The sequence below is a fragment of the Cervus canadensis genome, chromosome 4, assembly GCF_019320065.1.
Source record: "Cervus canadensis isolate Bull #8, Minnesota chromosome 4, ASM1932006v1, whole genome shotgun sequence".
NCBI lineage: Eukaryota > Metazoa > Chordata > Mammalia > Artiodactyla > Cervidae > Cervus > Cervus canadensis.
Genome location: NC_057389.1, coordinates 105039741 through 105065309, shown reverse-complemented (window position 1 = coordinate 105065309; position 25569 = coordinate 105039741). Strand labels below are relative to the sequence as shown.

The following is a 25569-nucleotide window of genomic DNA, read 5'->3' as shown; positions in this document are numbered from 1 at the left end:
TGCTTTTGCCTGTCTGACATGGACCATCACCCACCACCGCCATCCACAGCCCGTATTTTCCCATCGAGCCCTTCACACAGCAGGTACAGAGAGGCAGGACCAGAGGAACACCTGAGGGGGCTTCCAGAAATTCCCTCCCGGATCCCCAACCTGGCTGCTTTCTAATGCTATGGCTCTGTCTTCCTTGTTGGCCCTGTAATAGGAAAGGAGGAGTTTTCTCTCATTCAACAAGCCGTCCACTGTTTAGACTGTGCGCGCGCACTGCGGCGTGTGCAGGCTCAATCCCTGGTCAGCGAACTAAGACCCTACATGCTGAACTGTGGTCAAATTTCAAGCAAAATAAAACGAAGGGCCAGACAGATATGAGGTCATCCAGCCTAGGACCTCAAGGAATCCTGAGCCAGCCCTCTGCCTTCAGACAACGCCCTGGGCTACTAGACAAGTGATGGTCACTCACCCCACCCTGGGCTGCAGTAAGACCTTTTCTAGACATAAGGTACCATGAATTTTAAATGCTAACATTCAAAGAAAGCCTGCTGACAACCACGGGCCAAACCCACTTTCCAGGTGGCTGGCCTACTGCATGCTGCCACCAGCACCAGGTCGGGATCACCCCAACTAGCTCTAAGAAACTGGGAGACTCCTTGAGTCGTTTTCACCAGAGCTCTAGGGTCCCTGGGCAGGGCTGGGGGAGTGGGGTGTAAAATGGTGCAGCTGCCATGACAACAGTCTGGCATTTCCTCAGAATATAAGACTCATGATCCAACAATTCCACTCCAAGGTACACGTCCAAAGGAACTGAAAACACGTCTCCACAAACATGAGTACATAAATCTTCATAGTACTATTCATAATTACCAAGATGTGGGAATAGCCCAAATTTACCCCAGATGAATGGATAAGCCATTCGTAGTCTAGCCATGCAATCAAATATGCTCAGCCACAAAAACAGATGAAGCACTCACTGACTCACGCTGCAGAGTAGACAGACCCTGACCCTTGAAAACAGGCTAAGTATGAGAAGTGAGACGCGCGAGGTCAGATACAGTTATTCCGCTGGTAAGAAATGTCCGGAACAGGCAAATTCAGAGGTATAAAGTAGAGGAGTGGCCGCTGGGGGCTGAGGAAGGGGGACTGGAGATGGGGGTTTTTTGGGGGGTGATGAAAGTGTTCCATAACTACACAGAGGTGACCTGCACTACTCCTGAACACACGAAAACATCGCTGAATTGTATACTATAAATGGGTGAATTATATGGTATATAAATTATCTCAATTAAAAAATTTTAAACACCAGTAAAATTTATTTTTGCTGGGGAAACATTCTGGAAATGTTTTCCTGACCCCAGGATTACTTGGCCACTCCCATACTTTGTTGCTCTACAGAGGTAAGAGCTGAAACCTCACAAACCAACACCCAACCCCCGTCACATACCCTGCTCAGCCCAGCAGGGGAGTCCCTGCAGCCAGTTCTCGCCCCATGCAGTGGTGCCACTGTCTCGAGGGCACACACCCCTCGGAAAGTCACCGGCCAGCTGGCCTACAAGAGGAAGCGGCTCACTAACCCAGGAGGTCTCCAAGGTGTCTTCATCTTCTAAGACGTCTATCAGTCCTACCTTCTCCAGTTAGGTAACCCTGGCCCAAAACATCACTAGCCAGGCCCTGACAGTAACAGACAAAATACCACCTGGTTCTGGGCTCGGTCCTGTTGGGTCCCAAAAGCCCTGGACAGTCTCCACCTGAGACCCCAAAGCAGTGGGGGGATGGCTCAGTTTCCCCACAGGCACGGAGTGCAGTAAGGTCAATGAGCTCCAAGCATGGGTGGTTAAGGATAAACGCTAACCATTTCCGTCAGCATTGGGAAATCACAGGAATGGCCAGAGGGCAAAGGCCACCTGGCCACAACTATCCTCTGCCCCTGATCCTCACAGAGGACGGCTCATTCTCCTGGGGCCTGGGCTTTTCAAACGAGTGACCCAAGAAGAGAGTGAAAGGCCACCCCGAGAAGGCAGGGCCTGGGAAGCCCCGAGGAGATCGCCCAGTGTGCAAACCCAGAGGTGCTGGCCTTCTTCCCTCTCCAGGAGTGGCTACCAGCTTACGAAGCAGTGCTGTTTCAAATGTCCGAGGACCTGAACGAGGCCTGCTGGGTAAGTCAGAGCCTCCACTCCACAGATACCAGGTACCTCACACTCACCTGGGTTCTGGGCATGGGACGCTGGTCCTACCAGCCGGCCATGGTGGGAGCTATGTCAAAAGGCAACTTCTGTCAATGTGCTGGCCAACCTAAAACAAAGAACAGAGGATGAAACACTGAGTTTCCAAAAAAAGTTACTGGGACATACTGACAATTTTAAATGTCTCCAATCCCTGGAATTACACAGCATAATTCTAGATTTCAAGCAGAGCACTGTGACTGCTCCCTTCCACAGGAGGGCAAGCTGAAGAAATCAATTTCTATCAGTCTCTGACTGTATGACCCAATATGGTGCACTAACCAGTAAACACGAAGATCTCAGACATGAAAGATCCCATCTTAAACAATACGGATAGAGACAATAGGTGGTACACAATCACAAGCCAACATACTGAGCACGTAGAAAATGGTTCACAGTTGTGATACTATTAATGACATTAACAGCAAAAACAGACATACTAGCATTTAATAGATGTTCAGTAGTGAGTTCCAGGTACTATATTAAAATTCAGTTATCTCTCTGAATCCCCAGGACAGTCTCAGGGTTAAGTTACACAATCATTCCCATTTGACAGGTAAGGGAAGTGACATATTTGATATTCAGGAACTTGTCCAAGGTCACCACATCTCCCTCTCCAGAGGTGACCTCTCCCCTCTCTCCAGTGCCCACACCCAAACACAGACCCCAAGAAAACCACCCACCATTACAGGCAGGGCAGAGTTTGCCCTCATGAAGCTGGGGACATGAGGTACCCAAGGATGGATAAACTTCATCTCCCACATGGAAGTGGCCTCACTGCCACAGGGCAACTAGAAGTTTCACCCAGGGATCAGCTCCAAAAGGCTTACATGGCCCAGGCAATAAGGGGCTGCCTTGTTTTACAGACAGGAAAACTAATGCTCAAGAATGTTCAGGAACTCTCCCAAGGTCACAGAGACAGCATGACTTTCCCTCCTTTGTGAGGTTAGATGTCCAGTGCAATGGGCACACAGGCTCAAGCCAGTGAACCAGCCAATCTCAGCCTCCCAGGCAGCTGTCAGTTGTAGCTTGCCAAATATTGTCAGTATCATCTCTGTTGTCATTCTTTGCACCCACATGACTACCAGGAGCTTGCTCTGATATGAAAACTTTATATTAAAACTGGGTTCACAGCAATTCACAGCTCATGGATGTCGAGAAACACTCCCATAGGAGAACTTGCAAAATAAGCAAATATCATATGTAAAGATATCTATGGAAAGATCTTTGGGCACCAAGGAACACAAAGAGTCCTCAGTGAGGCCCAGAGCTGGCTACAGCCACCACCAGGGCTAGCTCCTAGGGAGAGGGGCCCTTTCTGTCACTTTTTTAGACCCTATTCAGTCTGGGAAATGCAGTAGATGCCATTAATTCCCTGGAGCCAATACCTCTCTCTGCCTCAGAGAGCAAAACCTCAGAAGGAGTAGTCCTGGGCTTTTCCAAGCTCCTGCTCTCTTCAGGGTCATGGTCAATATACAAAAGTCAGAGGTATTTCCACACAATGGCAACAAACAATCAAAACTCAGAATTTCTGTGGTGGTCCAATGGTGAAGATTCCCTGCTATTAGGGACCAAGTTTAATCCCTGGTCAGGGAACTAGATCTCACATGCCACAACTAAAAGAGCCTGCACACCACAACGAAGACCCTATGCAGCCAAATAAGTAAATAAAGTTTTTAAAAGCTCATAGCTCGGACTGCCCTGGTGGTCCAATGGTTAAGAATCCGCCTGCCAATTTAGGGGACACAGGTCCGATCCCTGGTCCAGAAAGATTCCACACGCCAAGGAGCAACTAAGCCCGAGCACCACAACTACTGAAGCCTGCACGCCTAGAGCCCATGCTCTGGAACAAGAGAAGTCACCACAGTAAGAAGCCTGTGCATCACAACTAAGATTAGTCCCTGCTCACAACCAGAGAAAAGCCTGCGCACAGCAACGAAGATCCACCACAGACAAGAAACTAAGTAGTCAATCTTTGGGGAAAAAAAACTCAAAGCTCTAAAAAATAGTAATAATTAATATAGCATAAATGTAAAATATCTAAGGATAAATCTGATTTTTAAAAACATGGACAAGACCTGCAACTTGAATTACAGTAAGATGTCACCAAGATTAGTGAGAGAAAACCCAAATAGAGAGATGACTTTTCCATGGATCAGAAAGTGTCAGTTCTCCCCTAAATTGATGCAAAGCCCCAATCAAAAATTTGCCAGCATCTTTTGCTGGAAAACAAACAAACAAACAAACAAAAAGGCTGACTCCAAAATTTATATGGAAATGCAAAAGACCTAGAATAATGAAACACTGAAAAAGAAACAAATCTGGAGACATACCATCAAGTATGTAACCAAGAGTGTAACATGCACATAAAAGCAGATGAGCAGATATATGAACAGAATACATCCATGCTCATGTGGACAATTGATTTGCAACACCAAGTACCCTAATTCTGAAACCATAAGACACACTGGACATTTTCCTAAGGGATTAACGCCAAGTCACCTTAATCTGCTATAATAATGCATACAGTGTATCATGCGACACTATGCAACATATAAGAAGTTTTAAGGTCATTTCAGACTTTCACCCTGAACCACAACCTTCCCCACTTTAGCTCACAGCAAATTCAGTCTTTCAAGATGCTCAGATTAAAATCTGGCGTTACCTTCTTAATTGGATTATCCATCATCCAGTCCGTCAGGAAATCCTACTGATTTTGCTGTCAAACACATGTGGGGTCCAACCACCTCACACCTCCACTAGCCACACGATCCTCCAGTAACAGGGCGGAGGTCTGCAACCTGGACCTCCTGCTTTCACTCCTCAGCTCAAAACCCTCCAAAGGCCCTGCATTCTCGCTCAGAGTGAGGGCCTGTCCGCTCCCAGAGGCATGACCCACCCCACCTCCCAGTCACACTGGCCTCCAACACACCAGGCACCCTTCCGCCTTGGGGTCCCCTTTCAGGTTTTCAACAAAATCCCAGATACGTTATCATTTTAAACAATCAGTTCTTCAGTTTGCAGCCCAAGTTGAAAATGACCTTTGAAGACATAACTACCATACAATAAGCCCTAAATGTCAACAAATGCCCAGTCCACATTCAGCTTCACACGATTTTTCAGGAATGTCTGTATACAGTCTGTCCCAACTGTAGCTGTTAGACCACTTGTGCTAGCTGCTCTCTCTGCCTCAATCACTCTCACCCCGAGGACCGACTCCTCCCTTCACCCCCAAATCACTGCTCAAACGTCTCCTTCAGAGAGGCCCACTCTGCTCACTGCCCCTTCTTCCCCACACCCCAACCCCTCCTCAAACTCCACACAACATAGTTACCGTGTCTACGAACTTTCTCACCAAGTAAGAACAAAGATGCCACAAGGAAAGGGGTATCTGCCTGGGACCTGATTTCATTTCAAGCACCTACAACATGTCTGGTGCTCAATAAATGTTTATGGATTGAATGAGCAGAGATGGTTTAACAGAGATGGTTAACTAAGGGAGAAGGAATCAACTTGAGGAGTTCATAAGCAACCACCCCTTGATAAAATTAGTGCAAAATGCAGGAAGGAGCAGAAACCAGGCAGAGACACCTCAGCACCAACAGAACTGGGAGCACGTCTCTAAAAGAAACTGTAACCGCTTTTCACTGATACATCCTTTGGGCTGCTGTGCCATCAACCCCGCTGGGTTTAGAGAGTTTTTACTGTTTTTATTTCCAACCCATACATTTAAAACAGTATCGAGTAACCCTTAAGTACACAATTACCAACTCATAAGAGACTCTTCCGCTCCCATGATAAATCATTATGGTTTGGCTTTGACCCTGCACCTGGGTACTCCACTTAACATGCATACACACACAATACCCCAAACAACGATTTCCCAATCTGAGGGAGATCACACTTGGTGAGGACGCAGTGATTGGTGATTTAAACGAAATCAAGTCACCGCACTTCAGGGAACAGAAGTCCATTGTTGCCACTTCATCCTTTCCAGCTCAGGCAAGTGAGGTCCGCGCCCTTTTGAGGTGAGAAGGCCCCGGCCAGACACTGGCTGCTGTCTAGGGAGCTCCAGTGTTCCTCAGGGACACTGAAGTTACAGTGCCCAGGGCCAGCCCAGGGCCAGCTCTCAGGGGCCAAGGGCGCCTGACGGGGAAGCCTGGGCTCTCTGAGGGGCTCCCCCAAGGGCCACATGGTCCCTTCTGAGGCCTGGTCCTAGGGAAGCCACATGCCTCTGGTCTCCTCCTTACCACTGTCTGCACTCAAACACTTGTGCTGTCTCTAAAATTCCTCAGTTGTGTCTGCATCCAAATATTTAACCACCCTAGCTCCAATCCAGGCCCAAGAACGTGGTATTAAGCCCAAAAAACCGCCAAAGTGAAACCCAACAATCCCATTCACCTTCTCCCACCCCTAGGTCCACAAAGTCCACTTGTTCCACACAAAATGAGCATCGCCCTCCAGAAACAAAGGGTTATTACCCTAGACCCGTCTGCCAACAGTCGAAGCAACCGCACTACTTGTCAAGGAGAAGTCCGTAGCCAGCCCTATGAGAAAAGGAGAAACTGAGGCAGGGCAACAGTGGATTACCCCAGCAAGCCCAAAGGTCACACTGCTCCAGCATGCGCTGGCTGGCTAGGCAAAGACTAACTTGGGTCAGAGTCAATTCCCTAATCCAGGGGTCACAAACTACTGCCTGGCCTGCTCTGGGAAATGGGTTTCCTGGGACACAGCCACATCCACCCTGTCTATGGCTGCTTTCATCCACAGGGCAGAGCTGAGCAGTAATGACAACGACAACGTGGCCCCCAAAGCCAACAAGACTGAGCTGGTGGGCTCTGCTCAGCATTACAGGGACAGAGGTGACTCGGTCAAAGCTGCCTGCCTGAGACAAGATCAGAGAGCAGGCGCAGCGAGGGTGTGCTCTGGCTCCACATCCCCCGGGACCAAGCAGTACCTGCTCTCCCCCAGGCCCAGAGCCTCATTAACCCTGTATCCCCACAGAGGCAGGGAGAGCATGACTAGGCAGACTGGAGAGGGAGACTCAGCCCCACGAGGGTCACGGAGCCGACAGGGAGGCCAGCTGCACAAGCCTGTCCTCGGCAACCAGAGCTGGCCGATCTCCACTGTCAAGGCAGAGCATCCACCAGGCAGCAAGCAGTACATGTCCCTCAGAGCCCTGAAGGGCCCCTGCCTATGCCCCCTCAGCCACAGTAACCATGGCCTCACCAAGAGACAGGCTGTGTCCCCACACCGTCCCTTCCGGAAGCTCCTTAAAACCCCCAATGCTCCCAACCCCTCATCACAGCCTTTAGGACCCTGCCTGTTTAGGCCCAGGTGACCCCACGAAGTCATCTGGCACGCACGTGTGTATAGGCACGCACGTATGTATGGGTACGCACACCATGCTCCTGCCTCCAACCACACCAGTCTTATTTCCTTTACCCACCATATCTGCCTTCCTCTACGACCCGACCTTTGCACATGCTATTCTCACTCCTAGGAAAGTACTTCCTTCCCCTCACTCATCTGTCAGACTCAGAACATGTATTACTCAGAAACCCTCTTCCTTTCATCCCCAAGGATTAAAACCCCATCACTTGGCATGGCTGATCTTGACATCTGACAAGCATCCCACTAGGTTCTCTCCCCCAAACACTCCACGTTCCTCCACAAGAGGAAGGGCTCTAGTTCATCTTATCCAAGGTCCAGCAAGGAACGGAGAAGAAATGACAAAATGGCATCCTCTGCCAGTTATAAACACCCAGCCACTGTGCTTTCACCCCTCTGCTCAGCCGCTAAGTCGTGTCCAACTCTTTTGTGACCCCGTGGCAAGAATACTGGACTGGGTAGCCATTTCCTTCTCCAGGGGATCTTCTCAACCCAGGGATCAAACCCACGTCTCTATGTCTCCTGGATTGGCAGGCAGATTCTTTACCACTGAGCCACGTGGGAAGCCTGTTTTCACCACCAACTTGACGTAAAAACACGACAATATAAATAACATGAGAAACAAACAACACATGGAGATAGGCAAGGCCACAGCATCACCACAGCCCCTGGGGGGCCCAGGGCCTCTCGGGGGAGGGGCTCCCCCCAACTCCCTCACACAGTTGTTTAGAGAATGGTGCTTGGAGGTTCCCACAGGCCTCAATGGCCTTGTGTCCAGAAGCGCCTCCCTGTCACTGCTGAGAAGTGAGAGCTACCCCAGGACCCAGTCACCAACATCCTGAACTACTCCCCTCCCCCTTTCCTACAGCCAAAGTTTTATTCTGTTGTAGTCGTTCAGTCACTCAGTCAACGTCCAACTCTTTGCAACCCCATGGACTGCTGCATGCCAGGCTCCTCTGTCCACTATCTCCCAGAGTTTGCTCAAACTCACGTCCACTGCGTCGGTGATACCATCTAACCATCTCACCCTCTGCCGCCCCCTTCTCCTTTTGCATCCCTCCCGAAAAAATACCATCAACAATCCTTCCAACAGACCCACGCCCTCCTGAAGACTTGACTCCACCACCTACCTCCTCTCTCCTAAGCATTCTGGATATCACCCCCTTTCACATCACCAGACCATCCTGATGATGATGAACAGAGTCCTCCTGATGAATCATACACAACCAACTGCTCGGCCACGACCCTCCTGACAATTCAAACACTCTGGGGCCAAATCCGACTGTGCCCCTGGGGGCCCGTTTAGCCCCTTAGGACTCAAGATCACCCTGAAGACCAAGCGACAAAGCCTGGCTCCAGGCGGACTCTCCAACAGAAGCAACTAGTTCTTTCTTTGACTACTATGATTACTGTTGTTCCTCAAAATCCTATGACTCCTTATAACGAGGCTCCTTTCAGTGTCTTCACGCACGTTCCCTAGCAGCTGCCCAAGCAGTCCACCTGGAAGTTCAAAACGTCAGAGAAAATACCTCCCCCCATATTTAAAATGCACAAGAATCAAATGTCCACCTCCAGACAAGTCTGAGACTTTGGTAAGTGTTTGAAGGGTTTAGCATTAGTGTGTGACGTTATGAAAGGACACCCTGAAGAAAATGTCAGAACAAAAGAGGAAATAACTTCAGTGTTAGTAACGAGGACCTAGGAACTGCAGTCTCCCCTTCAGGGTACGCCCATAAAATATGTGCCATACTAAGGAAATTGTCTAACAAAGAGCCACAGGAAAACAAGGACTACCTTCAATCTCTTCTGAGCACTGTGAGAAGACCTCAGCTGTTCCAGGACACTGCTCCCCCCACACCTCCTGCAGACTCCAGTCCTGTCACCCTACCAAGGGGAGGAAGTGCATCCAGGCCCCACCCTCCTAGGGACCAAAGAACACCCACGGAATCATGCTCCCAAGATGATGTTACAATGAGCCTTCTAGAACTATGCGTATCTTTTTTTTTTTTTTTAAAGACCCTAGTATCTGACATAAGGTAGACCATCAAAATGTGAGCGCCTTTGTTCATTTCTCTCTAAGCTAACATTTGGAGGATAAAAATGCATGCTCTCATAAAGATACAGGATATTTCTAAATTCACAAAGGTTCCCTTTTGTTTTTCTTCCTCAATGTGGTATTAATAAAATATACATAACATTCACCGACTTAAGTCACTTCTCTGGTCTTAGTCATTTTTCTCGGTGCACAGTTTAGCGGCATTAAGTACACTCACACTGCTGCCCAGCCATTAGCACCATCCATCTCCAGAGCTTCTTAACCTTGCAAAACTGAAACTCTGTCCCCATTACACACTCATCACCCACTCCTCCCTCCCCCGCACCCCCATCTAGGCACCCACCATCCTACTTTCTGTTTCTATGAATTTGACTATGCTAATCATCTCATTTAAGTAGAAATCATGCAGTATTTGTCCTTTATTGTCTGGTTTATTTCACTCAACACAATGCCTCTTCGAGGTAGAATAACAGATCATTCTAACATTCTGAGGCGTGTGTACAGAACAAATCCCAGAGGGCTGGTATACCCACAACTACAAGTAAGGTTCTAGAAACTTGCTTCCCAGACCAGGCCCATGTCCCTGACATGCTTCACTATCACTCAGTCCTTCCCTCCACTCCCCAAATAAACTGCACAAAAAGATACTGGCAAGGGCTTCCCTGGTGGCTCAAGAGTAAAGAATGCACCTGCCAATGTAGGAGTCACGGGTTCGATCCCCAGCCTGGGAAGGCCCCACATGCCGTGGCGCAACTAAGCCCACGTGCGGTAACTGCTTAGCCCAACTCCGCAACAAGAGAAACCACCACAATAAGAAGCTCAAGGGTCACAACTAGAGAGTAGCACCCACGTGCCACAGCTAGAGAAAACTCACACACATCAACACTCAGCACAGCCACAGAGAAAAATAATTCTTTTAAATTGCACGACTGATTAAAATGCTGCAAAGTTTCAAAAAAGAAACCACAACAATGGCAACATCCATCAGTGAACTGTGGCTTGCACTGTGCTATGCTTACTCGCTCAGTCGTGTCTGACTCTTTGCGACCCCACAGACTATAGCTCACCAGGTTCCTCTGTCCAAGGGGTTTTCCAGGCAAGAATACTAGAGTGGGTTGCCATGCCCTCCTCCAGGGGATTTTCCCAACCCAAGGATCGAACCCAGGTCTCCTACATTGTATGCAGATTCTTTACCATCTGAGCCACCAGGGAAGTCCTACATACAAGCTTGCACTACACAAGCCAATTAAAAATAAACTGAGAAATGACATGAACATACACCACATCTTCCTGACAATGTACCCAACAATAAAGGTATGATCAGAGAAGGTCAGGATCAGAGGGGTTTCTAAGGGAGGGTGTTTCAAGGAACCATCCAACTGTCCACTGCCCCCAGCCCTTACAGGGTAAACTGAACCCAAGACGGAAGAAAGCAGAGCCTCCCTAAGGTCTCAGAGGAGGCAGGCAAGAGGGGAGAGTGGGCAGCACCAGCTTCTGCGGGCCGTCAGTGCTTCCCTGCACGGACACTTCCCATCACTTCCTCCTCACAGAAGGGCCAAAGGGGAGAGGAGGTGCTGGGCGGACACAGTCTTGCTGGCTGGGAAAAGTCCTGCTCCACTGGGCCAAGAAGCCAGCATCTGGGGAGCAGACAGGAAGGAAACTGTACTAGGGACTCAGACACCTGGAAAAGCCGACTCCAGAAGGAGAGAGGCAGCGAGGGCCAACCTCCCGCCCCCACCAAAGCTTCAGAAGAGTGCCTGCCTCCAGGGGTGCAACGGTTGAGACCAGAATTTTGAAATATGCTTTGCTTTGTCCTCTGCTGCAAATCAGAGTGTTCCTTGGTGGTAGATTTTAGTACTAACACTGATGAGCTGTGAGGTACGATGCAAATGTCATGTGAATCTCTGCCTTAAGATAAGAAGTCCAAAGAAACCTGTGGGTTGTGCCCTCAGGGGGACTTTGCCTATACCTGAAACTCAGCCCAGAGTAAGCCAGGGACCCCACAAAAGGCAGGACTCTGCCACACAAAGTCCACACCCAACACTGACTGCAATGTCTTCGCTCCATTTGCAAACACCGGAGCGCCTGTGTGGGTCACTCCAGCCGGCAGGCACACAGCACATACAGAGCCATCCACAGGTGCACAGGCATGAGCGCAGGGGCACACAACGGCCAGCACACATTTTATCTTCCAGGCAAAGGCGCACTTCTAAGCTGTCAGTTGTTGAGAACGCAGACCACACATTCCAGAGGAACACGGTCCTAAGTGGGATGAGATATTCCCAAGTAGCCCACAAAGTCCATCTCATCCCAATGGCACAGTCCTGCCAACATAACACAACCTAAGCAAGAAATCCTCTGGGAAATCGCTTCGAGTCCCAGGTCAGCAGCCCTCCCAGACCAGAAGGGGTGAAGCGGGGGGAGGAGGAGTGCCAGGGAGGCAAGAGTAGGAAGGAGTCCAGTCACCTCACTGTCGCTGGGCGCGCCTTGCAGGACCCCTCTGGCCTCCTCCGCGGCCCACCCCACTGCCATGCTGTCACCAGCCCCTCACACAGACCTAGGTCCCAGTCACTGCAGGTCTGTCCCCAAGACCCCAGTGACAAGATTGCTGCAAGTGGGGGCTCCGTGGTCCCCCGTGGTCCAGGACTCCTTCCAGTGCTCACTGAGCTTTGGTGGCATGGGAAGGGGAGGGCCTGACTCTGCATTGAGAAAGCCACCACTGGGCACACAGATTCAAACTGCTGCAGAAAAAAAAGCCCACTGCTGACAAAGGCGGGAACATCCAGAGAATCACCTTTAGCACACTGACAAGAGATTTTGTTACTAAAGGAGGAAAAGAAAAGTCTAACAGTGGCTAACAATTATTAAATTCTTTATTTGGTGCCAGGCGTGGTGCCAGTACTTTACATGCCTGATTTCATTTAATCCTCGTAACCACAGAATGAGGTACTACCAACTCTACCCATACTTCACACAGGTACTGCTAACACTACCCACACTTCACACGGGGGGACTGCCATTGTCACCCACACTTCACAGGGGAAACTGCCACTGATGCCCACACTTGACAGGAGAGAAAACAGGCTGAGAGAAGTCAAGGTGATCGGCCAGGGTTACAGGGCTAATGGGGATCCAGACCCAGGCTCTGATCTCAACCGTGGCACCTTGGGGAGGCAGTCTGTCTCTTCACCAAGACCATCCTAAGCTGGATCCTTCCCAAGGCTTTGGGAGAACTTCCTAAAGCAAAGGTCAGCACAACCTCCATTCCTCTGATTAGAGCACACTAACTTAACCCTTTACTGAATTTCAGGAAGCCTCCTGTAAGAGTAAGGCTTGTTGTGCAAGCCCTCATTCCGTGAGCCATTCAGCAAATGCAGTGACTCATGTGTGTCTTCACCTTCTATGAGAGGCACTAAAACCCTCGGAGGGTGCTGAAGCACAGATTTCTAAGCTCCTACTGCCAGGGTACACACAAGCTAAGGGAAGAGGACCTGCTCAACACTGCCAGCCTGGGTTATAAATATAAATGAAGACCCTTTTGTCTTTCCCACTGTGTGAGATGTACACAGACGCCAACCACACTCAGCACTCCAGCAAGCAGACCTGGGGCCCGCAGCGAGGACTTGTGCAGACTGAGCTGCTTTCCTTCCATCCAAGGAGCAAAGTGCTCACAGGAGGCAGGAAACAGAGCAGACACAGACCAGGGGAAGGAGACAGGTCCTCTGGTCACTGACTCGGCAGTCCCCAGCCCACGGAACATGGAGCTGGGGGGCAGCCCAGGCCCTGAAGGGAGGGCTTCCTAAGGTGGCTGCTGGCCAGGGCACATGCTGGCCCTCCCAGCTCTGTACATGAGGCACCAGTCTGCTACCCTCACCCTAACTCTCCTGATTCCTCACTCCCACCCTTAACCTCAAAACCGGGACCCCTGGTCACCGTCAGGCAGATGCCACTCTCAGAACCAAGTCATTCTTTCCCAAGGGCCAAGTCTCCAAGGCCCCCTTCCTTCCTGTGTCCACAACCCCTCCCTACTCTCAAAACCCGTACTGTCATTTGGCAGGACATCCACCTGTCTTCTTCCCTGGACTCTGCCAGAAGAGTCAGGATTTGAAAACATTTGAGCAATGCATGAAACAGGGTAACTTTTTCAAACTAGAAAGTAGCAGCTCTTGGAAAAATTCATGTGGATGTTTCAGGGAAGTGTCTTAATTGCTCTAGGTCTGTCTGGAAAAGTGTCCAAAGCCTCAAGCTGGAAAATTCTCAGATTTTAGAAAATGCTGATTACCAACCAGCTCCCGGGGCACAGGAATCACACTGAGCCTCTTCTTGGGCCCTCTTAACTACTACAAAGCTCTTTCTCAGGCGGAGTTAAGGGCCGTGTCCTCCTACTTTCAATCCACTCATCACTACTTCCCTCTTGGGAACAGAGCAGAACAAACTGTTTATATTCAGGACCATCCCTCAGATATTTTATTCTTTTATCTGTTATTTACCACACTTTCATCTAACACAAAGCACTGCTAGTTTGGGGAGGAGGAGACACAAGGACAAATCAAGTTCCGCACCCAGCCCCCAGAGAAGGGTCAAAGATACACACCCCTCAGTTCATGAGGGTCCTGGGTCCTGATGACCACACACGACCCACCATACTTCAATCCACTATGTTCCCCCAGTGAAGCAGAGAGCGGCCATCCAGGCCCACAGGCTGGGCTGTCTCACAATGCCTGGCTTCTCCCAGGAAGGAGACATGATCTCAGGCCACACTTCTCTAGGACGCAGGTCACCCCACCTTTGCTCAAACTCAGCACACCCTGGAAACTTAAGACCCACTATCTCAGGGCCTGCGTCACCTTCCAGTCTTCACTCAGGTGCCACCACGCTCCTGCCCGTCCTTCCTCTTTCCCAGGGCACTGTGCCCTGCCTCCCCCATGAAGAGTTAAGGCCCCCGAGGGCAGGAACTAGCCCTCTTGCCCATCGCCAGAACCCAGGGGCACAGCACAGGCCAGGCAGAGAAGGGAGCCCGGCTGCTGAATGAACAGGTGACTGGTCCTCAGCCCCTGGCACCCAGTTAATCCCACCCGATCTTCATGCACAGGGTCTCTGGCACCTGTCCCTGCTTTTTACTCCCCATCAGGCAAACTTAAGGCCAGGTCAGCCCATGCCTGCCTCTTATCAGCGGCCCTTCTCCCTCACTGGCTTCCCTACCCAATTCAAGTCAGCATTTCCCTCCTCACAAACCTGAGGGCGCTCCGTGCTTTTAGTATCAGGTGTCAACAGCCCTCCATTTAAGGTCATCAACGATAATCATTTTTCAAACTTACTTTCCACAAACCCTGAGGTCCAGGACAGTGATTTTCCAATGCCATCCCTCCCCGACACTCCAGTACAGGGAACACTCCCTCTAACAGTCCACTCCCACACAACGAACCCGCTTCACAATAGCTGTTAAGAACCCCGAGACCAAGGAAATCATCTCTTCTCAGAAGAGTGTGCATGGCAAGCACAGATCAGATGCCCCATCTTTCTCATGTCATGACATGTAACAAAAATTCTATGTGCACAGTGCACTTCAGTAATATGAGGGCAACTCACTGAGGAGCTGGGCTGGGGCCACCTGGGCCCGAGGCCCTCTGCATCTCCGCCACCCAGCTCAGCATCTCGCCTCAGGGAATCTCAGAGCCCGCAACACGGGCCGGGGCTGAGTGTGCCCAAGTGTGAGCCACCAACTCGCTGTGCGGTGATGAGACGCATGCAGTGCATTTCACTCCATGGGTCACCTACTGGAGTAACTTAGGCTCTTAAATATCAATGGGCTAACATTTAAAAAAAAAAAAAAACCTTAAAGAAACAGCAGCAGCCAACAATGGTTCACAGAAGACTGGTTACAATTTAAGTTTCCTTCTCCTTTCTGCAATAAACCAAGGCAACAAAGTGGGCATGCTCCCACCATCTTAAATTCACAGAAGGTGCGCGCAGGTCTCTCATGTGCTCACCCAATGCAGAGCACCTTCCCCAGGGACCTTACACTTTCGCTGCATGTCATGGCAGAGTCACCTGATTTTATCTCTGGAAAGTTAAGAGGAACCTCTTCCATCTTCCCTGAGGGGGATGAGTGGATACCTATGGCACCAGCAGCAGGAAAGGACAACTGTCCAATCCTGAGCCAAGATTCCCAAATCACCAACATACCTCCTGGAACCCCTTACCATCCCCTACCCCAATCTTCTTTTGTTCAAGAACACATTCAATCCTGTAACCAGTTCATGAAACGGCTTAAAGATGACTTCAGCAGGCAGAGCAGACTCCCCCCACATATAAAGGGTAAGTGAGAAACAACCTCTCTCACAGCTTTTCAGCAGCCAGCCTGTGCTGTTCTAGACTCACCCTTACCTGAGTGTTGAGGACCGTCCCTCCTGCTCTAGACTAGTAGAGCCTGATAATAGGATCTGATGTCCAGCTTTCCTGAATCCTTGAAATGGTCACCCAAAATGATTCATCTGGAGGGTGCCTAAATAATGAGTGCCATCTCTTGTTTTTTAATAGATAGGGAAAAGCAGTTTAATGCTCTTAAAACTAAAAGCCATCAACCACTCAATTCCAGAACAAGAAACATAGCTACAGTTTGTTTTCTTTGCTGGCTTTTAAATGCAGCCCGGAGACTCCAGAAGCAGCCTGAATTCTTGACTGTGTCCTGCCCCATCCTCACATTAGAGATACCGTGATGACCTCAAAAGACAAGGTCCTGAGGAAGGAAATTTGCCACTGGACTTACACTACATAAATAAAGGGAAGAGAAACCTAAAACAAAATAAAAATTGTGAACCTAACCAAGCCATAAAGAAGCAAAGTCACAGATCAGACCAGGAGGCTCCAGAAGGGAATAGACTCTGCGTCCTTCTCTCTTCTGCAAGTCAACACAGGGCAGGCCACTCCCCTCTCAGGCCTCAGTTTCCAGTTTGTAATATCAAGCCCTGCCCCACTCATCTGGAAGACTGTATGCCACCTGCTGGGTTCAGCAAAACAGCACACAGAAGCTAGTCCCAGGTGAATACTAAACTGGTCTGCTGCCCAAGGACCAAAAATAGTTACATTTCTAATGCTCTTCCTGACAAACAGAAATTGACAGTAGGCTGCAATTACATTTCAATCCAGACTCAAGTCCGTTAATATCCTTAATCAAGAAAACTTCATAAGCAGACCAGGGTATGACTACTGCTGACACCTGAGACTCCCGCCTTCTCCCCAGACTTTAGTGTCAGGAAATGTCACTTGTAGGGTTGAAAGAGACAGAAAGCCTCAACAATAAAAACCTTAAAGGTTTGGGGAAAGAGGCAAGAGACAGATGATCAACACACAATCTGCTGAAAAGGTCAACTAATCAAACAAAAGTGTCAAGGAAAACACTAACCAAACCCTCAAAATCTCTCCAGGGCATGAAAAAGAATCCCAGGGAGGGATCTGACTCCAGAATCCTCTGAAAGAATCACTTGCCATTGAAGGAATGCATTAAGCCTTTACATACACAATAATACAGGAAAAAAAAGAAAATGAAGTTAAAGTGTTCTGTCAATGATAAGCATACCCTGAGAATATCACAGGTCTGGAGTGACTCAACCAATGCAACCAACACCTTCAAACCAAAGATTCTGTTTGCCACGCTCCTACTTTCCCCACAGCACTGAACAACTGGGAGAGAAAAAAAAAAAAAAACTTTCCTCCATGGATGAATGAAGGTTGCAGCAGCAAAATTTTCAGAACTGGCTGGCTAGCAGTGGGAGCCTGCCCAAAACACCCAAGAAAACTAAATCTGTTGTCACTGCCACGAAAGCCCAACAAATGGAAACTCTCGAGTAAGGAAAAAGTGGCCTGGAAACCTGCTCACCTCCAAGGTCCTGGTGAGAACCTTCCTCTCAGGTAAAAATGTGTTGGGTCAAGTTTAACAGCCACTGACTCAAAGGGTAATTGCACAGAACAATCGGAATTGGAGGAAATGTTATATTGGGATTATATGCAGAGTTAAGACCACAAGGCTTTTTTAAATTCCCCTCTGGGCAACCTGATTGACCTTTTTAGGTGAGATCTCCTTACAATGAGTTCTGAAGACCTCCAAATTGTTAGGCTGTGGTAGAACTTTTGTTATAAAGAAAATCTAGCTTCTCAATCTGAGTGTTTCATTGTGCTTGATAACTGAGATGTAAAACTTGAGGGGATTATGCTGTAGTCGTCCTCTGGGCAGAGGAGGATTTTGGTTTTTGGCTTGTTTTTGGATCTTAGTTCCCCAACCAGGGATGGAACCTATGCTCCCTGAAGTGGAAGTCCAGGAGTCCACTGGACCACCAGGGAATTCCCTCAGGGGAGGAGTTTCATCTCAGAGGTAAATGGAGGACTAAGGGTTAGGATACCCCTAACTACTTTTTCAAATATTTCTCAGTTGTCCTTGCAACCATCCCATGAGGTTAAAGATACAGTGCCCATCTACAGGTGGTAAAGCTGAGGCCAGGTGGCCAGGCAACCTGCCCACAGCTGAAGAATGGTAAGCTGTTGTCAGATCTTCAGATTCCCAAGCAGCCTGAGTGCAGAAGAAAGACAGGGTTCAGGCCCAAACTCACCCATTAGCCACTGCAAGCACCATCAAGCAACCTACTTCCAATCCCTGGCTAAAGTACACTCAGTGGTAAGGCCAGAAGTACAGAAGCCCCTCTTGGTTCTCAACGGCAGGACCCCATGAGGATCTGCCTGGCGAACATCTTACAAATGGAAGAGCAGCCCCCTGAAAATCAGAATGTGAGGTTCAGAAAGCCCTGGGTCAGGAAGAGGGGCTGTGTCCCCTTTGCCCCAGTGAGGCATCACCAACCCAGACGTTCTGTACTGGCAGGGAGGCGCCAAGGCTGACGGGAAAAACATTCAGTCTGAAATTAGAAAGGCTGGGGCCCAGTCCCAGATGTAGAAAACCCAGCAAGGTGACCCTGCAAGTATCACCCTCTGTAGCGACTTCACTTTCTTCCATCTCAAATGTGCGGACAGGCTGTGGTTCCCAGGGCCAGACAGTGACATCTGTCCCACAAGCATGGAGGTGCTCCACACATGAGAAGCAGCGCAGTGAGCTTCCGAGCTCTGCCTCATCTATTCCAGCCACAACAGTACACCCAGTGGCCCTGAGTGTGTGAGCAGGCACACACTAGGTGCTGCACTGTGCCCCTTTGCATTTATTATCTCAGTTCCAACTCCGTCATTCATGGTAGACAATGCTTCCTTCTTTTCAGAAATAAAAAAACAGGCAACTTTTCTGGCAGTCCAGTGGCTAAGCCTCTGAAGGCAGGGGCCCCAGGGTCGACCCCTGGTCAGGGAACTAAGAGTTCCCTAAAGGTTCACATGCCTCAACAAACACCTCGCACAGCCAAATAAATAAATTAAAATAAATATTTTAAAAAGAAGAAGAAATGAGAAACAGAGGATGAGGCTCATCAAGGTCAAGTCACTACAAAGTGGTTGGGTGGAGCTCACATCCAACCTAAGGCAAAGCCAGGGTTGGCCCAGGACACCTCTACAGGGACCTGCTGCCCGGGAACACCCCGCACCCCCACCCCTGACACCAGGAGGAGCTGGATGACCATGTAATCCAGCAGCATTAGAGTGTGCTCAAAGGCATTACCTTGTTTAGGATAAATTAGGTTTGAAGGTTCAAATCAAAAGACCTGGCCATCAAGGCAGGTCAAGTAGTGTCAAGTGTAGAGATGAAGACACAGGAGGAATAGCTGAAGGATTCTTCAGCATCAAGTGAAGACTTTCTTTCCAATCCCACACTGCCTCCAACTCTGCCTCTGCCCTCTACCCCACTCCCAGCTATGGCTGGAGCTAAGGCCAAGCAGCCTCAAAGTTTACAGCCTCATCAAACGTTCCCTCCAAATTCCTGCCTCAATTTTGTTGAGAGCCCCCCTTCAGGTACAGCCCATCCTAGCCAGCACATTCTACCTCAGATTTCCTCGGACACATATCAAATCTTCAGTCCTTTCACATAAGGAATCCAAGAACTGGGAATCGGAACAGGAAAGCAAGATCCCTGTCAAACTCACCTGTAAAACAGGTACCTCTGTGAAGACTGAGAGCAAGAAAGTGGGTGCAGTGCACTAAAGCTGCAAAGACCCTTTCTCACATACCCTGGAGTGTTCCAGAGGATTCCCAGTCACTTCCTAAGGCGACCTGCAGGTTTTCAATTAGAGTAAGTTTCTTTGTCTTCTAAAAGACTAACCTACATTTTCATTAGACAAAAAAAGAGGTCACAAATACAGCCTAGAAAGCAAGGGGAGGGGCAAGAAGCCTGTGGTCTGACATCCCTCTTGACTAAGAAGTCCCACATGATATTTGCGAAAATCCACAGGTACGCAAGATATGTCCCCAGCTGGAACTTGTCTCCAATAACACAGTCTCACCACCTTCTGCCTCACTGCCACCTCTTCAGGTCCCCTGCCTTTAACCTCCACCTTCTTTTTTTTTTACCTCCACCTTCTTAACACACTGCCTTCCTAATTCAAGACAAAGATGTAGCTTTGCACAGTTGGCACATAAAGTAAGTTTCATTAGCTGAACAAATAGCAATCTGAAGCCAGACTGCCTAACTCACCTCCTAAAACAGTTCATATAAACTCAAGAGCATCCATTCTACCAACCAACCACATTTAGCTGGCAGCACAGTTTTGTAAGCCTCAAACTATGACACTGCCAACTCGTTCTTCTGGTTCTACGGCACTTCCCAACCTGACAACTATTATAAGGAAATCCCAACGATGCTCTATTACCCCAGGACCACGGCTCATGAAGACCTCACCTACTCCCCTGTTTCATAATCTTCCTAGTTTTCTTACAATGAGCATAAATTATCTCAATTATTGGGGGGAAAAAATAAGCCCAGGGAAAAGTCTTGTCCATTCCATTTGATGGCACAGAAACACCCCAAGTCCAAACAGGTAGTTCTCGACACAAGTATTTGAGTTGCAGTCCTTAACTGGACTCAGTGGTAAGAGTATTACACTTTTGTGTCTTGGAAACTGACACATTCAAGACTCTGCAGGTCATTTTTCATTCTCTCCCAACAGAACACCAGAAAATGCCAACATTTCAGAAACAGCTTCACCACTCTCCCACTCACGTCCTTCAGGTTCACCTTTCAGTCCTCTGCTGTCTAGGGCCCAAGGAGGTCCTAGCTATGGGGTTCAGTGCGCCCTCATCACACTGGTCCCTGCCTCCCCCTCTTCAGCTGGGTCCCACTGCTCTTATGGTAAATTCCGGACCCCCTCAGTCCTGAAACCTGCCCATTTGTCTCTCTCTGCTCCAACCACATTGATCTTCCTTCAGTCCCAAACACTCTCTCTGCCAGAAATGCTCTCCCTTTTCCGCTTATTTAGCTCCTACATGTCCTCTGATCCCAGATGAAGGAAGGCCCCCTCGAGTCCTGCTTACCAGTTCACAACATCCTTCTATCCTTGGCCCATGTTAAGTTTCCTCAAGTTTATGAGATTAGTTACAATTGCTCTCCCATTAATCTCACAGTAAACTCCACTGAGCAGGGAGAGTCCTAGCACAGCGCCAGAGGCACGGTATGCACTCTGATATTTATTGAATAAATCAATAGAGAAATCACTACTTGCAGTGCCACAAAGTCACAAAATAAGTGATGCAAAACAAGTGAGAAGAACTACTTACAAGAGTTGAGAACTGGAGTCTTTTAAACGCTTTATCATTCAGTACTGATATTTAAAAGTGTTCTTTCGTTAAAAAAAATTGTAAAACACAGACACCAAAAAGTTTATAAAGACAAAAAACTATTGCTAATCCTAACCCAAAGATTTTGTTGACATCTTGCTACAAATTCTTCCAGGATTTTTTTCTACCAAGAGCAGCATTATTTCTTTCCTCTCTATCAAAATATAAGATTGTAGGATCTGCCAAATGATACTGCATTAATAGACATGACTTGACATTTAAAAAAAATGATGTCATCTGAATGGAAATAACAATGCATCCAAATCATTAGTACATTAATCCCATTCTCTACACCACATCCAAGATGACAGGCAATCCTCTGCAAAAACCAGCTTCAGAATTTTGGGGGCAACAAAGGGGATGAAAGATGAAGAGTGGGGGAGTTAGCGAGGAGAGGGTCTAGCAGATTACTCTCAAAATCCCCAATCTAAACCGCTTCCTCCAAAAAAGAGCCAACTTTTCTGAGCTATAGGCTATAGAAGCAAAGCAATGGGGTGACTCTGTGGCTTGGTTCTTAAAAGTCTCCTGGTAATTCTGCTCTCCAAGGACAAAGCAGGGCTAGAAACGGAGTTACCAGATCATCCCCTAACTCCAGTCAGAGGTACTGGAGCTTGGACAAGTACATGACTTTGTGCTGTGGGACCTCCCAGAAGATACTCATACACAGCTTGCAGACAGGAGCGTTCCTGGGCTTCGGCGCCCCACCGGGCAGACGCGAGCCCAGCTCTGCCGCCACTGCTCAGCAGTCGTGGGCAAGCAAGAAGTCCCAGTGATCCCACCTGGAAAATGAGGACTATACTCTCCCTTCCCAAATCGGATTAATGTGGCATGAAATAATATGTCTGTGAACTGAGCTTAGCATACAGTGAGCACTCAAATTGGGGCCAGTTTGATCTTTCTTCCACAGCTTGCTGTCAGGCCTAACAAGTTACCAGCACTCTGGTGCCAGCGAACATTTCACGTAAGATTGAAGGCAGGAGGAGAAGGGGACGACAGAGGATAAGACTGTTCGATGGCCTCACCAACTCAGTGGCTGTGAATCTGAGCAAGCTCCGGGAGTTGGTGATGGACAGAGAAGCCTGGCGTGTTGCAGTCCACGGGGTCGGAAAGAGTTGGACATCACTGACTGAACTGAACTTAAAAGAAAACTTGTAACCACTACCAGAAGAAAAAGATTATCAACAGGACAGTGGGTCCAAGACTGAAGCGACTGCGCAGAAGGCTGGCTGTCCCTCAGTTTCTCTGCGCTACCACAGCCAGAAGGTGTCACTGCGTGAAATGGACACGCAAGAACCATAGGCTTAACCAGGACTGTGCACTCCGAGAAAACTGAAAGAAGTAAAAGGGTAAGGAAGAGAGAAAAATTAAAGGCTCAAGTGACTCACTCGAACTTTGATCTAAAGAATCCAAAGCTCTAAAGATAAGGATGAACCACACAAGAAAAAAGGTAGGGTCAGATACACAAAATTAAGCAGTCCCTGCAAAATTCCCAGGGCAAGGGAGAAACGTGCACGCAGATTTCCCAAGTCATTCAGTGCCTAAAGGAGGGGTCCCCATTCATTTCTGGGTCCCAGTGTTTACACACACACCAAGTGTCAGTCACGCTCTAGGCTAGGGCCCTGCCCATAAGCCTTTCCTTGTTGAAGTGATCAATTCCGATTCTTGGCAATAATCCCTTTAAAAGGCCAGCTGCTGCTGTCTAGTCACTGATGCCAACCCTTTCCAGGTGGGAAAAAAGAAATCAATACAGCCAACACCTAGATGGAGAGGCAAATTTAAAGCATAAGGCCCTGAGAAAGGCCGGAACCCAGAGAGGGGGAAGGGTCCCGTGGCTCCCCGGGGTCAGGCAGGAAGGGCGCGAGCGGGGGGGAGCGCCAGCCCTGCAGGCGTGGGCGCGCGGGGACTCTTATTCTGACACGGGATCCGCAGCCGCCGTCGCCGTCGCCGCGGGGTTCAGCGCCGCGGCCCGGCCTGCCCGCGACCCTCGCCTCCCGCCCGGGACCCCCGCCCCGCGCGCCCACGTGCCACTGCCCCCATGCCCGTCCCGGCCGCTCGGAAGCTGCACCTCACGACCTGGACCCGATTCTGACCCCCAGAAGCGCAAGAGAAAGAGGGGCGACGCCGCGACTTTCTGGGACCCCCGCCCGGCCCGGCCCCCACGTGCCCGGGCGGCGTCGGAGCGCGGAACTTTCCAGGGCAGCGCGAGGAAGACGCTCCCGGAATACAAGGAGTAGAACTCGCTCGCTCTCACTTTTCCACGCTCGCATCGGGGTCCCTCACAGCCCCCCGACCCTCCGACCCTGCCCAGCCCACACCGCCCCTGACGCTCCAGTCTCCCTCACGCGACCCCGGCCCTGACCCCAGCCCCCGCCCCCCGCCAAGTTTGGTCCGGAACTTACCGGGCCGCGGGCCGGCCGGGCCCTAGGACAGTGAGCGGGTTCAAGGGGCCGCGGGGCCGGGGTCGGGGTCGCCTGCGGGGCCGGGCGGCCGAGGGGCTGGGGGCGCTGGGCCGCGCGCGCTCGCTCCGCCTGTGGGGCCGCCCGGGCCCGCGGCGCTCGCTCCGCCGGTCCGCCCGCCCGCCCGCGCCGCCGGCCAGATAATGCGCCCCTCGGCCGCACACATGGAGCCCGGCGCCGGCGTCACCGCCCGGGACATGCGCACCAGGTCAGCGCGCCCGGCCCGCGGCCCCCAAAACACCGGGGAGCTCTTAAAGGCGACGCCGCCCGCCCGCGCCCGGCTGGGCGGGGCCAGGCAGTTGGTGGGCGGGGTCTTGTGTTGGTGGGCGGGGTCGGCTGACCGGCACCGCCCCGGAAGCACCGCCCCTCCCGACCGCCCTCCACGGGACGCCCTGCCCCGTGCGCCGGTTTCCCACGAGGGCTCGGGCGGGCTCCTGTAGCAGCGCCGAAGGGTCGTCGCCAGCTCACCCGCGGCACAGCCGAGCGGGCCGCGCCCAGGGCTGACTCACGGCGCGCTCACTGCTGACCTCGCTCCAACTGGGCCGCGAGACATCGAGCAACTTCTGAAAACCGAGGTTAGAATGCCACCCCTGCGGGATCGACACACAGAAGTTCCCCTCCAGGGGATCGGCGAAACCATAATTCCTCCAGCTCAGTAAAGAGAGTTCTACAAAGTAAGCGCCAGAGCCACCCACTTAAAAACACTTAAGAGATGACTGCTCTCCCTCTCCAGTTACTTCCCAATCTGCCCCGTGCTTCTAGGAGAAGGTGAAACCTCCCAAGAAAGCAAATCTGCGCCCTTCCCTCTGCAGTGACGTGGAGGAAACACGGGAAACAGTCTAACCCGAGAGGATGGGCTTTGGAGATATTCAGCTATATAAAGCAAAACACAATTTTAATAGGCAAAATAAAATACGTTGTATTACAAGAAGCTCTCAATATCAAGGTTAGGTCCTGAAGAATCACCAAAAAAGGCCCTTCCCAAGTTCTTTTTATGGCATTAATACAAATAATTCATAATGAGACACCTAGATAACACAGCCTAATACATATTCATCAAGTGAAACAAAGTTTCACCAAACATACCTTTACCACTTGAAATGTAGTGATATTTTTGTACTTCATTTTTTTAAAGAGAATCAATGTAATTCTGACCCACAGCTGGTCTTGACCCCAAACTTTAAAAACACTTAATGTAGAATAAGTTTTACAAATTAAAGTTTTCTGCCATGTCCCCCGCCCCCATCTCAATAAGAAGTTCAAAAACGCCCATTTTAATGGTGAGTTCCACACCTAACTGGCAACTTTTTGTTGCTGATTCCACCCCCAACCCAACCCAAAACATCTTTCAAGGGCTTAAAGCCAACATCTGGTACGACCTCTCCAGGGCCAAAAGAGAAGCATTCCTCAAACTAAAAATGATACAAAATACAAGTTGTTGACCCTCAAACACCTTGCCTGACCCAGTTTTGTCAGCAATTTGCCTTGCTACAAAGAAATTTAAATGTTCAAATTCAAATTCAAAAACCAAACAAAAAAAGTTTATTCTCAAACAGGTAACTGGGTAGAGGAATGCAGAAAAATCCCTGATCCCAGAGGCAAAGGTAGTTTAAAACAAGTATGATTTTCACTCTAATTTGGCAACTCTGTTATTTTGAGAACTGCTTTATCCAACAATTAGTGAGATGATGTATAT

At 49.6% G+C, this 25569-nt stretch overlaps 1 protein-coding gene across 11 annotated transcripts in view; it reads right to left on the bottom strand.

Moving 5' to 3' along the window:
- Positions 1-25569, bottom strand: part of GATAD2A (GATA zinc finger domain containing 2A) — a 92832-nt gene that overhangs the window by 54810 nt on the left and 12453 nt on the right. For 5 of the 11 annotated variants that reach the window (XM_043467484.1, XM_043467483.1, XM_043467480.1 and 2 more), the window contains exon 2: positions 2195-2283. The exons of 1 other annotated variant lie outside the window; for it this stretch is intronic. In XM_043467484.1, the coding sequence (XP_043323419.1) occupies positions 2195-2209 (15 nt within the window). In that variant the 5' untranslated portion in view covers positions 2210-2283. Of the gene's footprint in view, positions 1-2194; positions 2286-23816; positions 24166-24341; positions 24361-24400; positions 24421-25569 lie in introns of those variants that run through there. 5 more of the 11 variants (XM_043467475.1, XM_043467481.1, XM_043467477.1 and 2 more) reach the window with 4 other exon arrangements.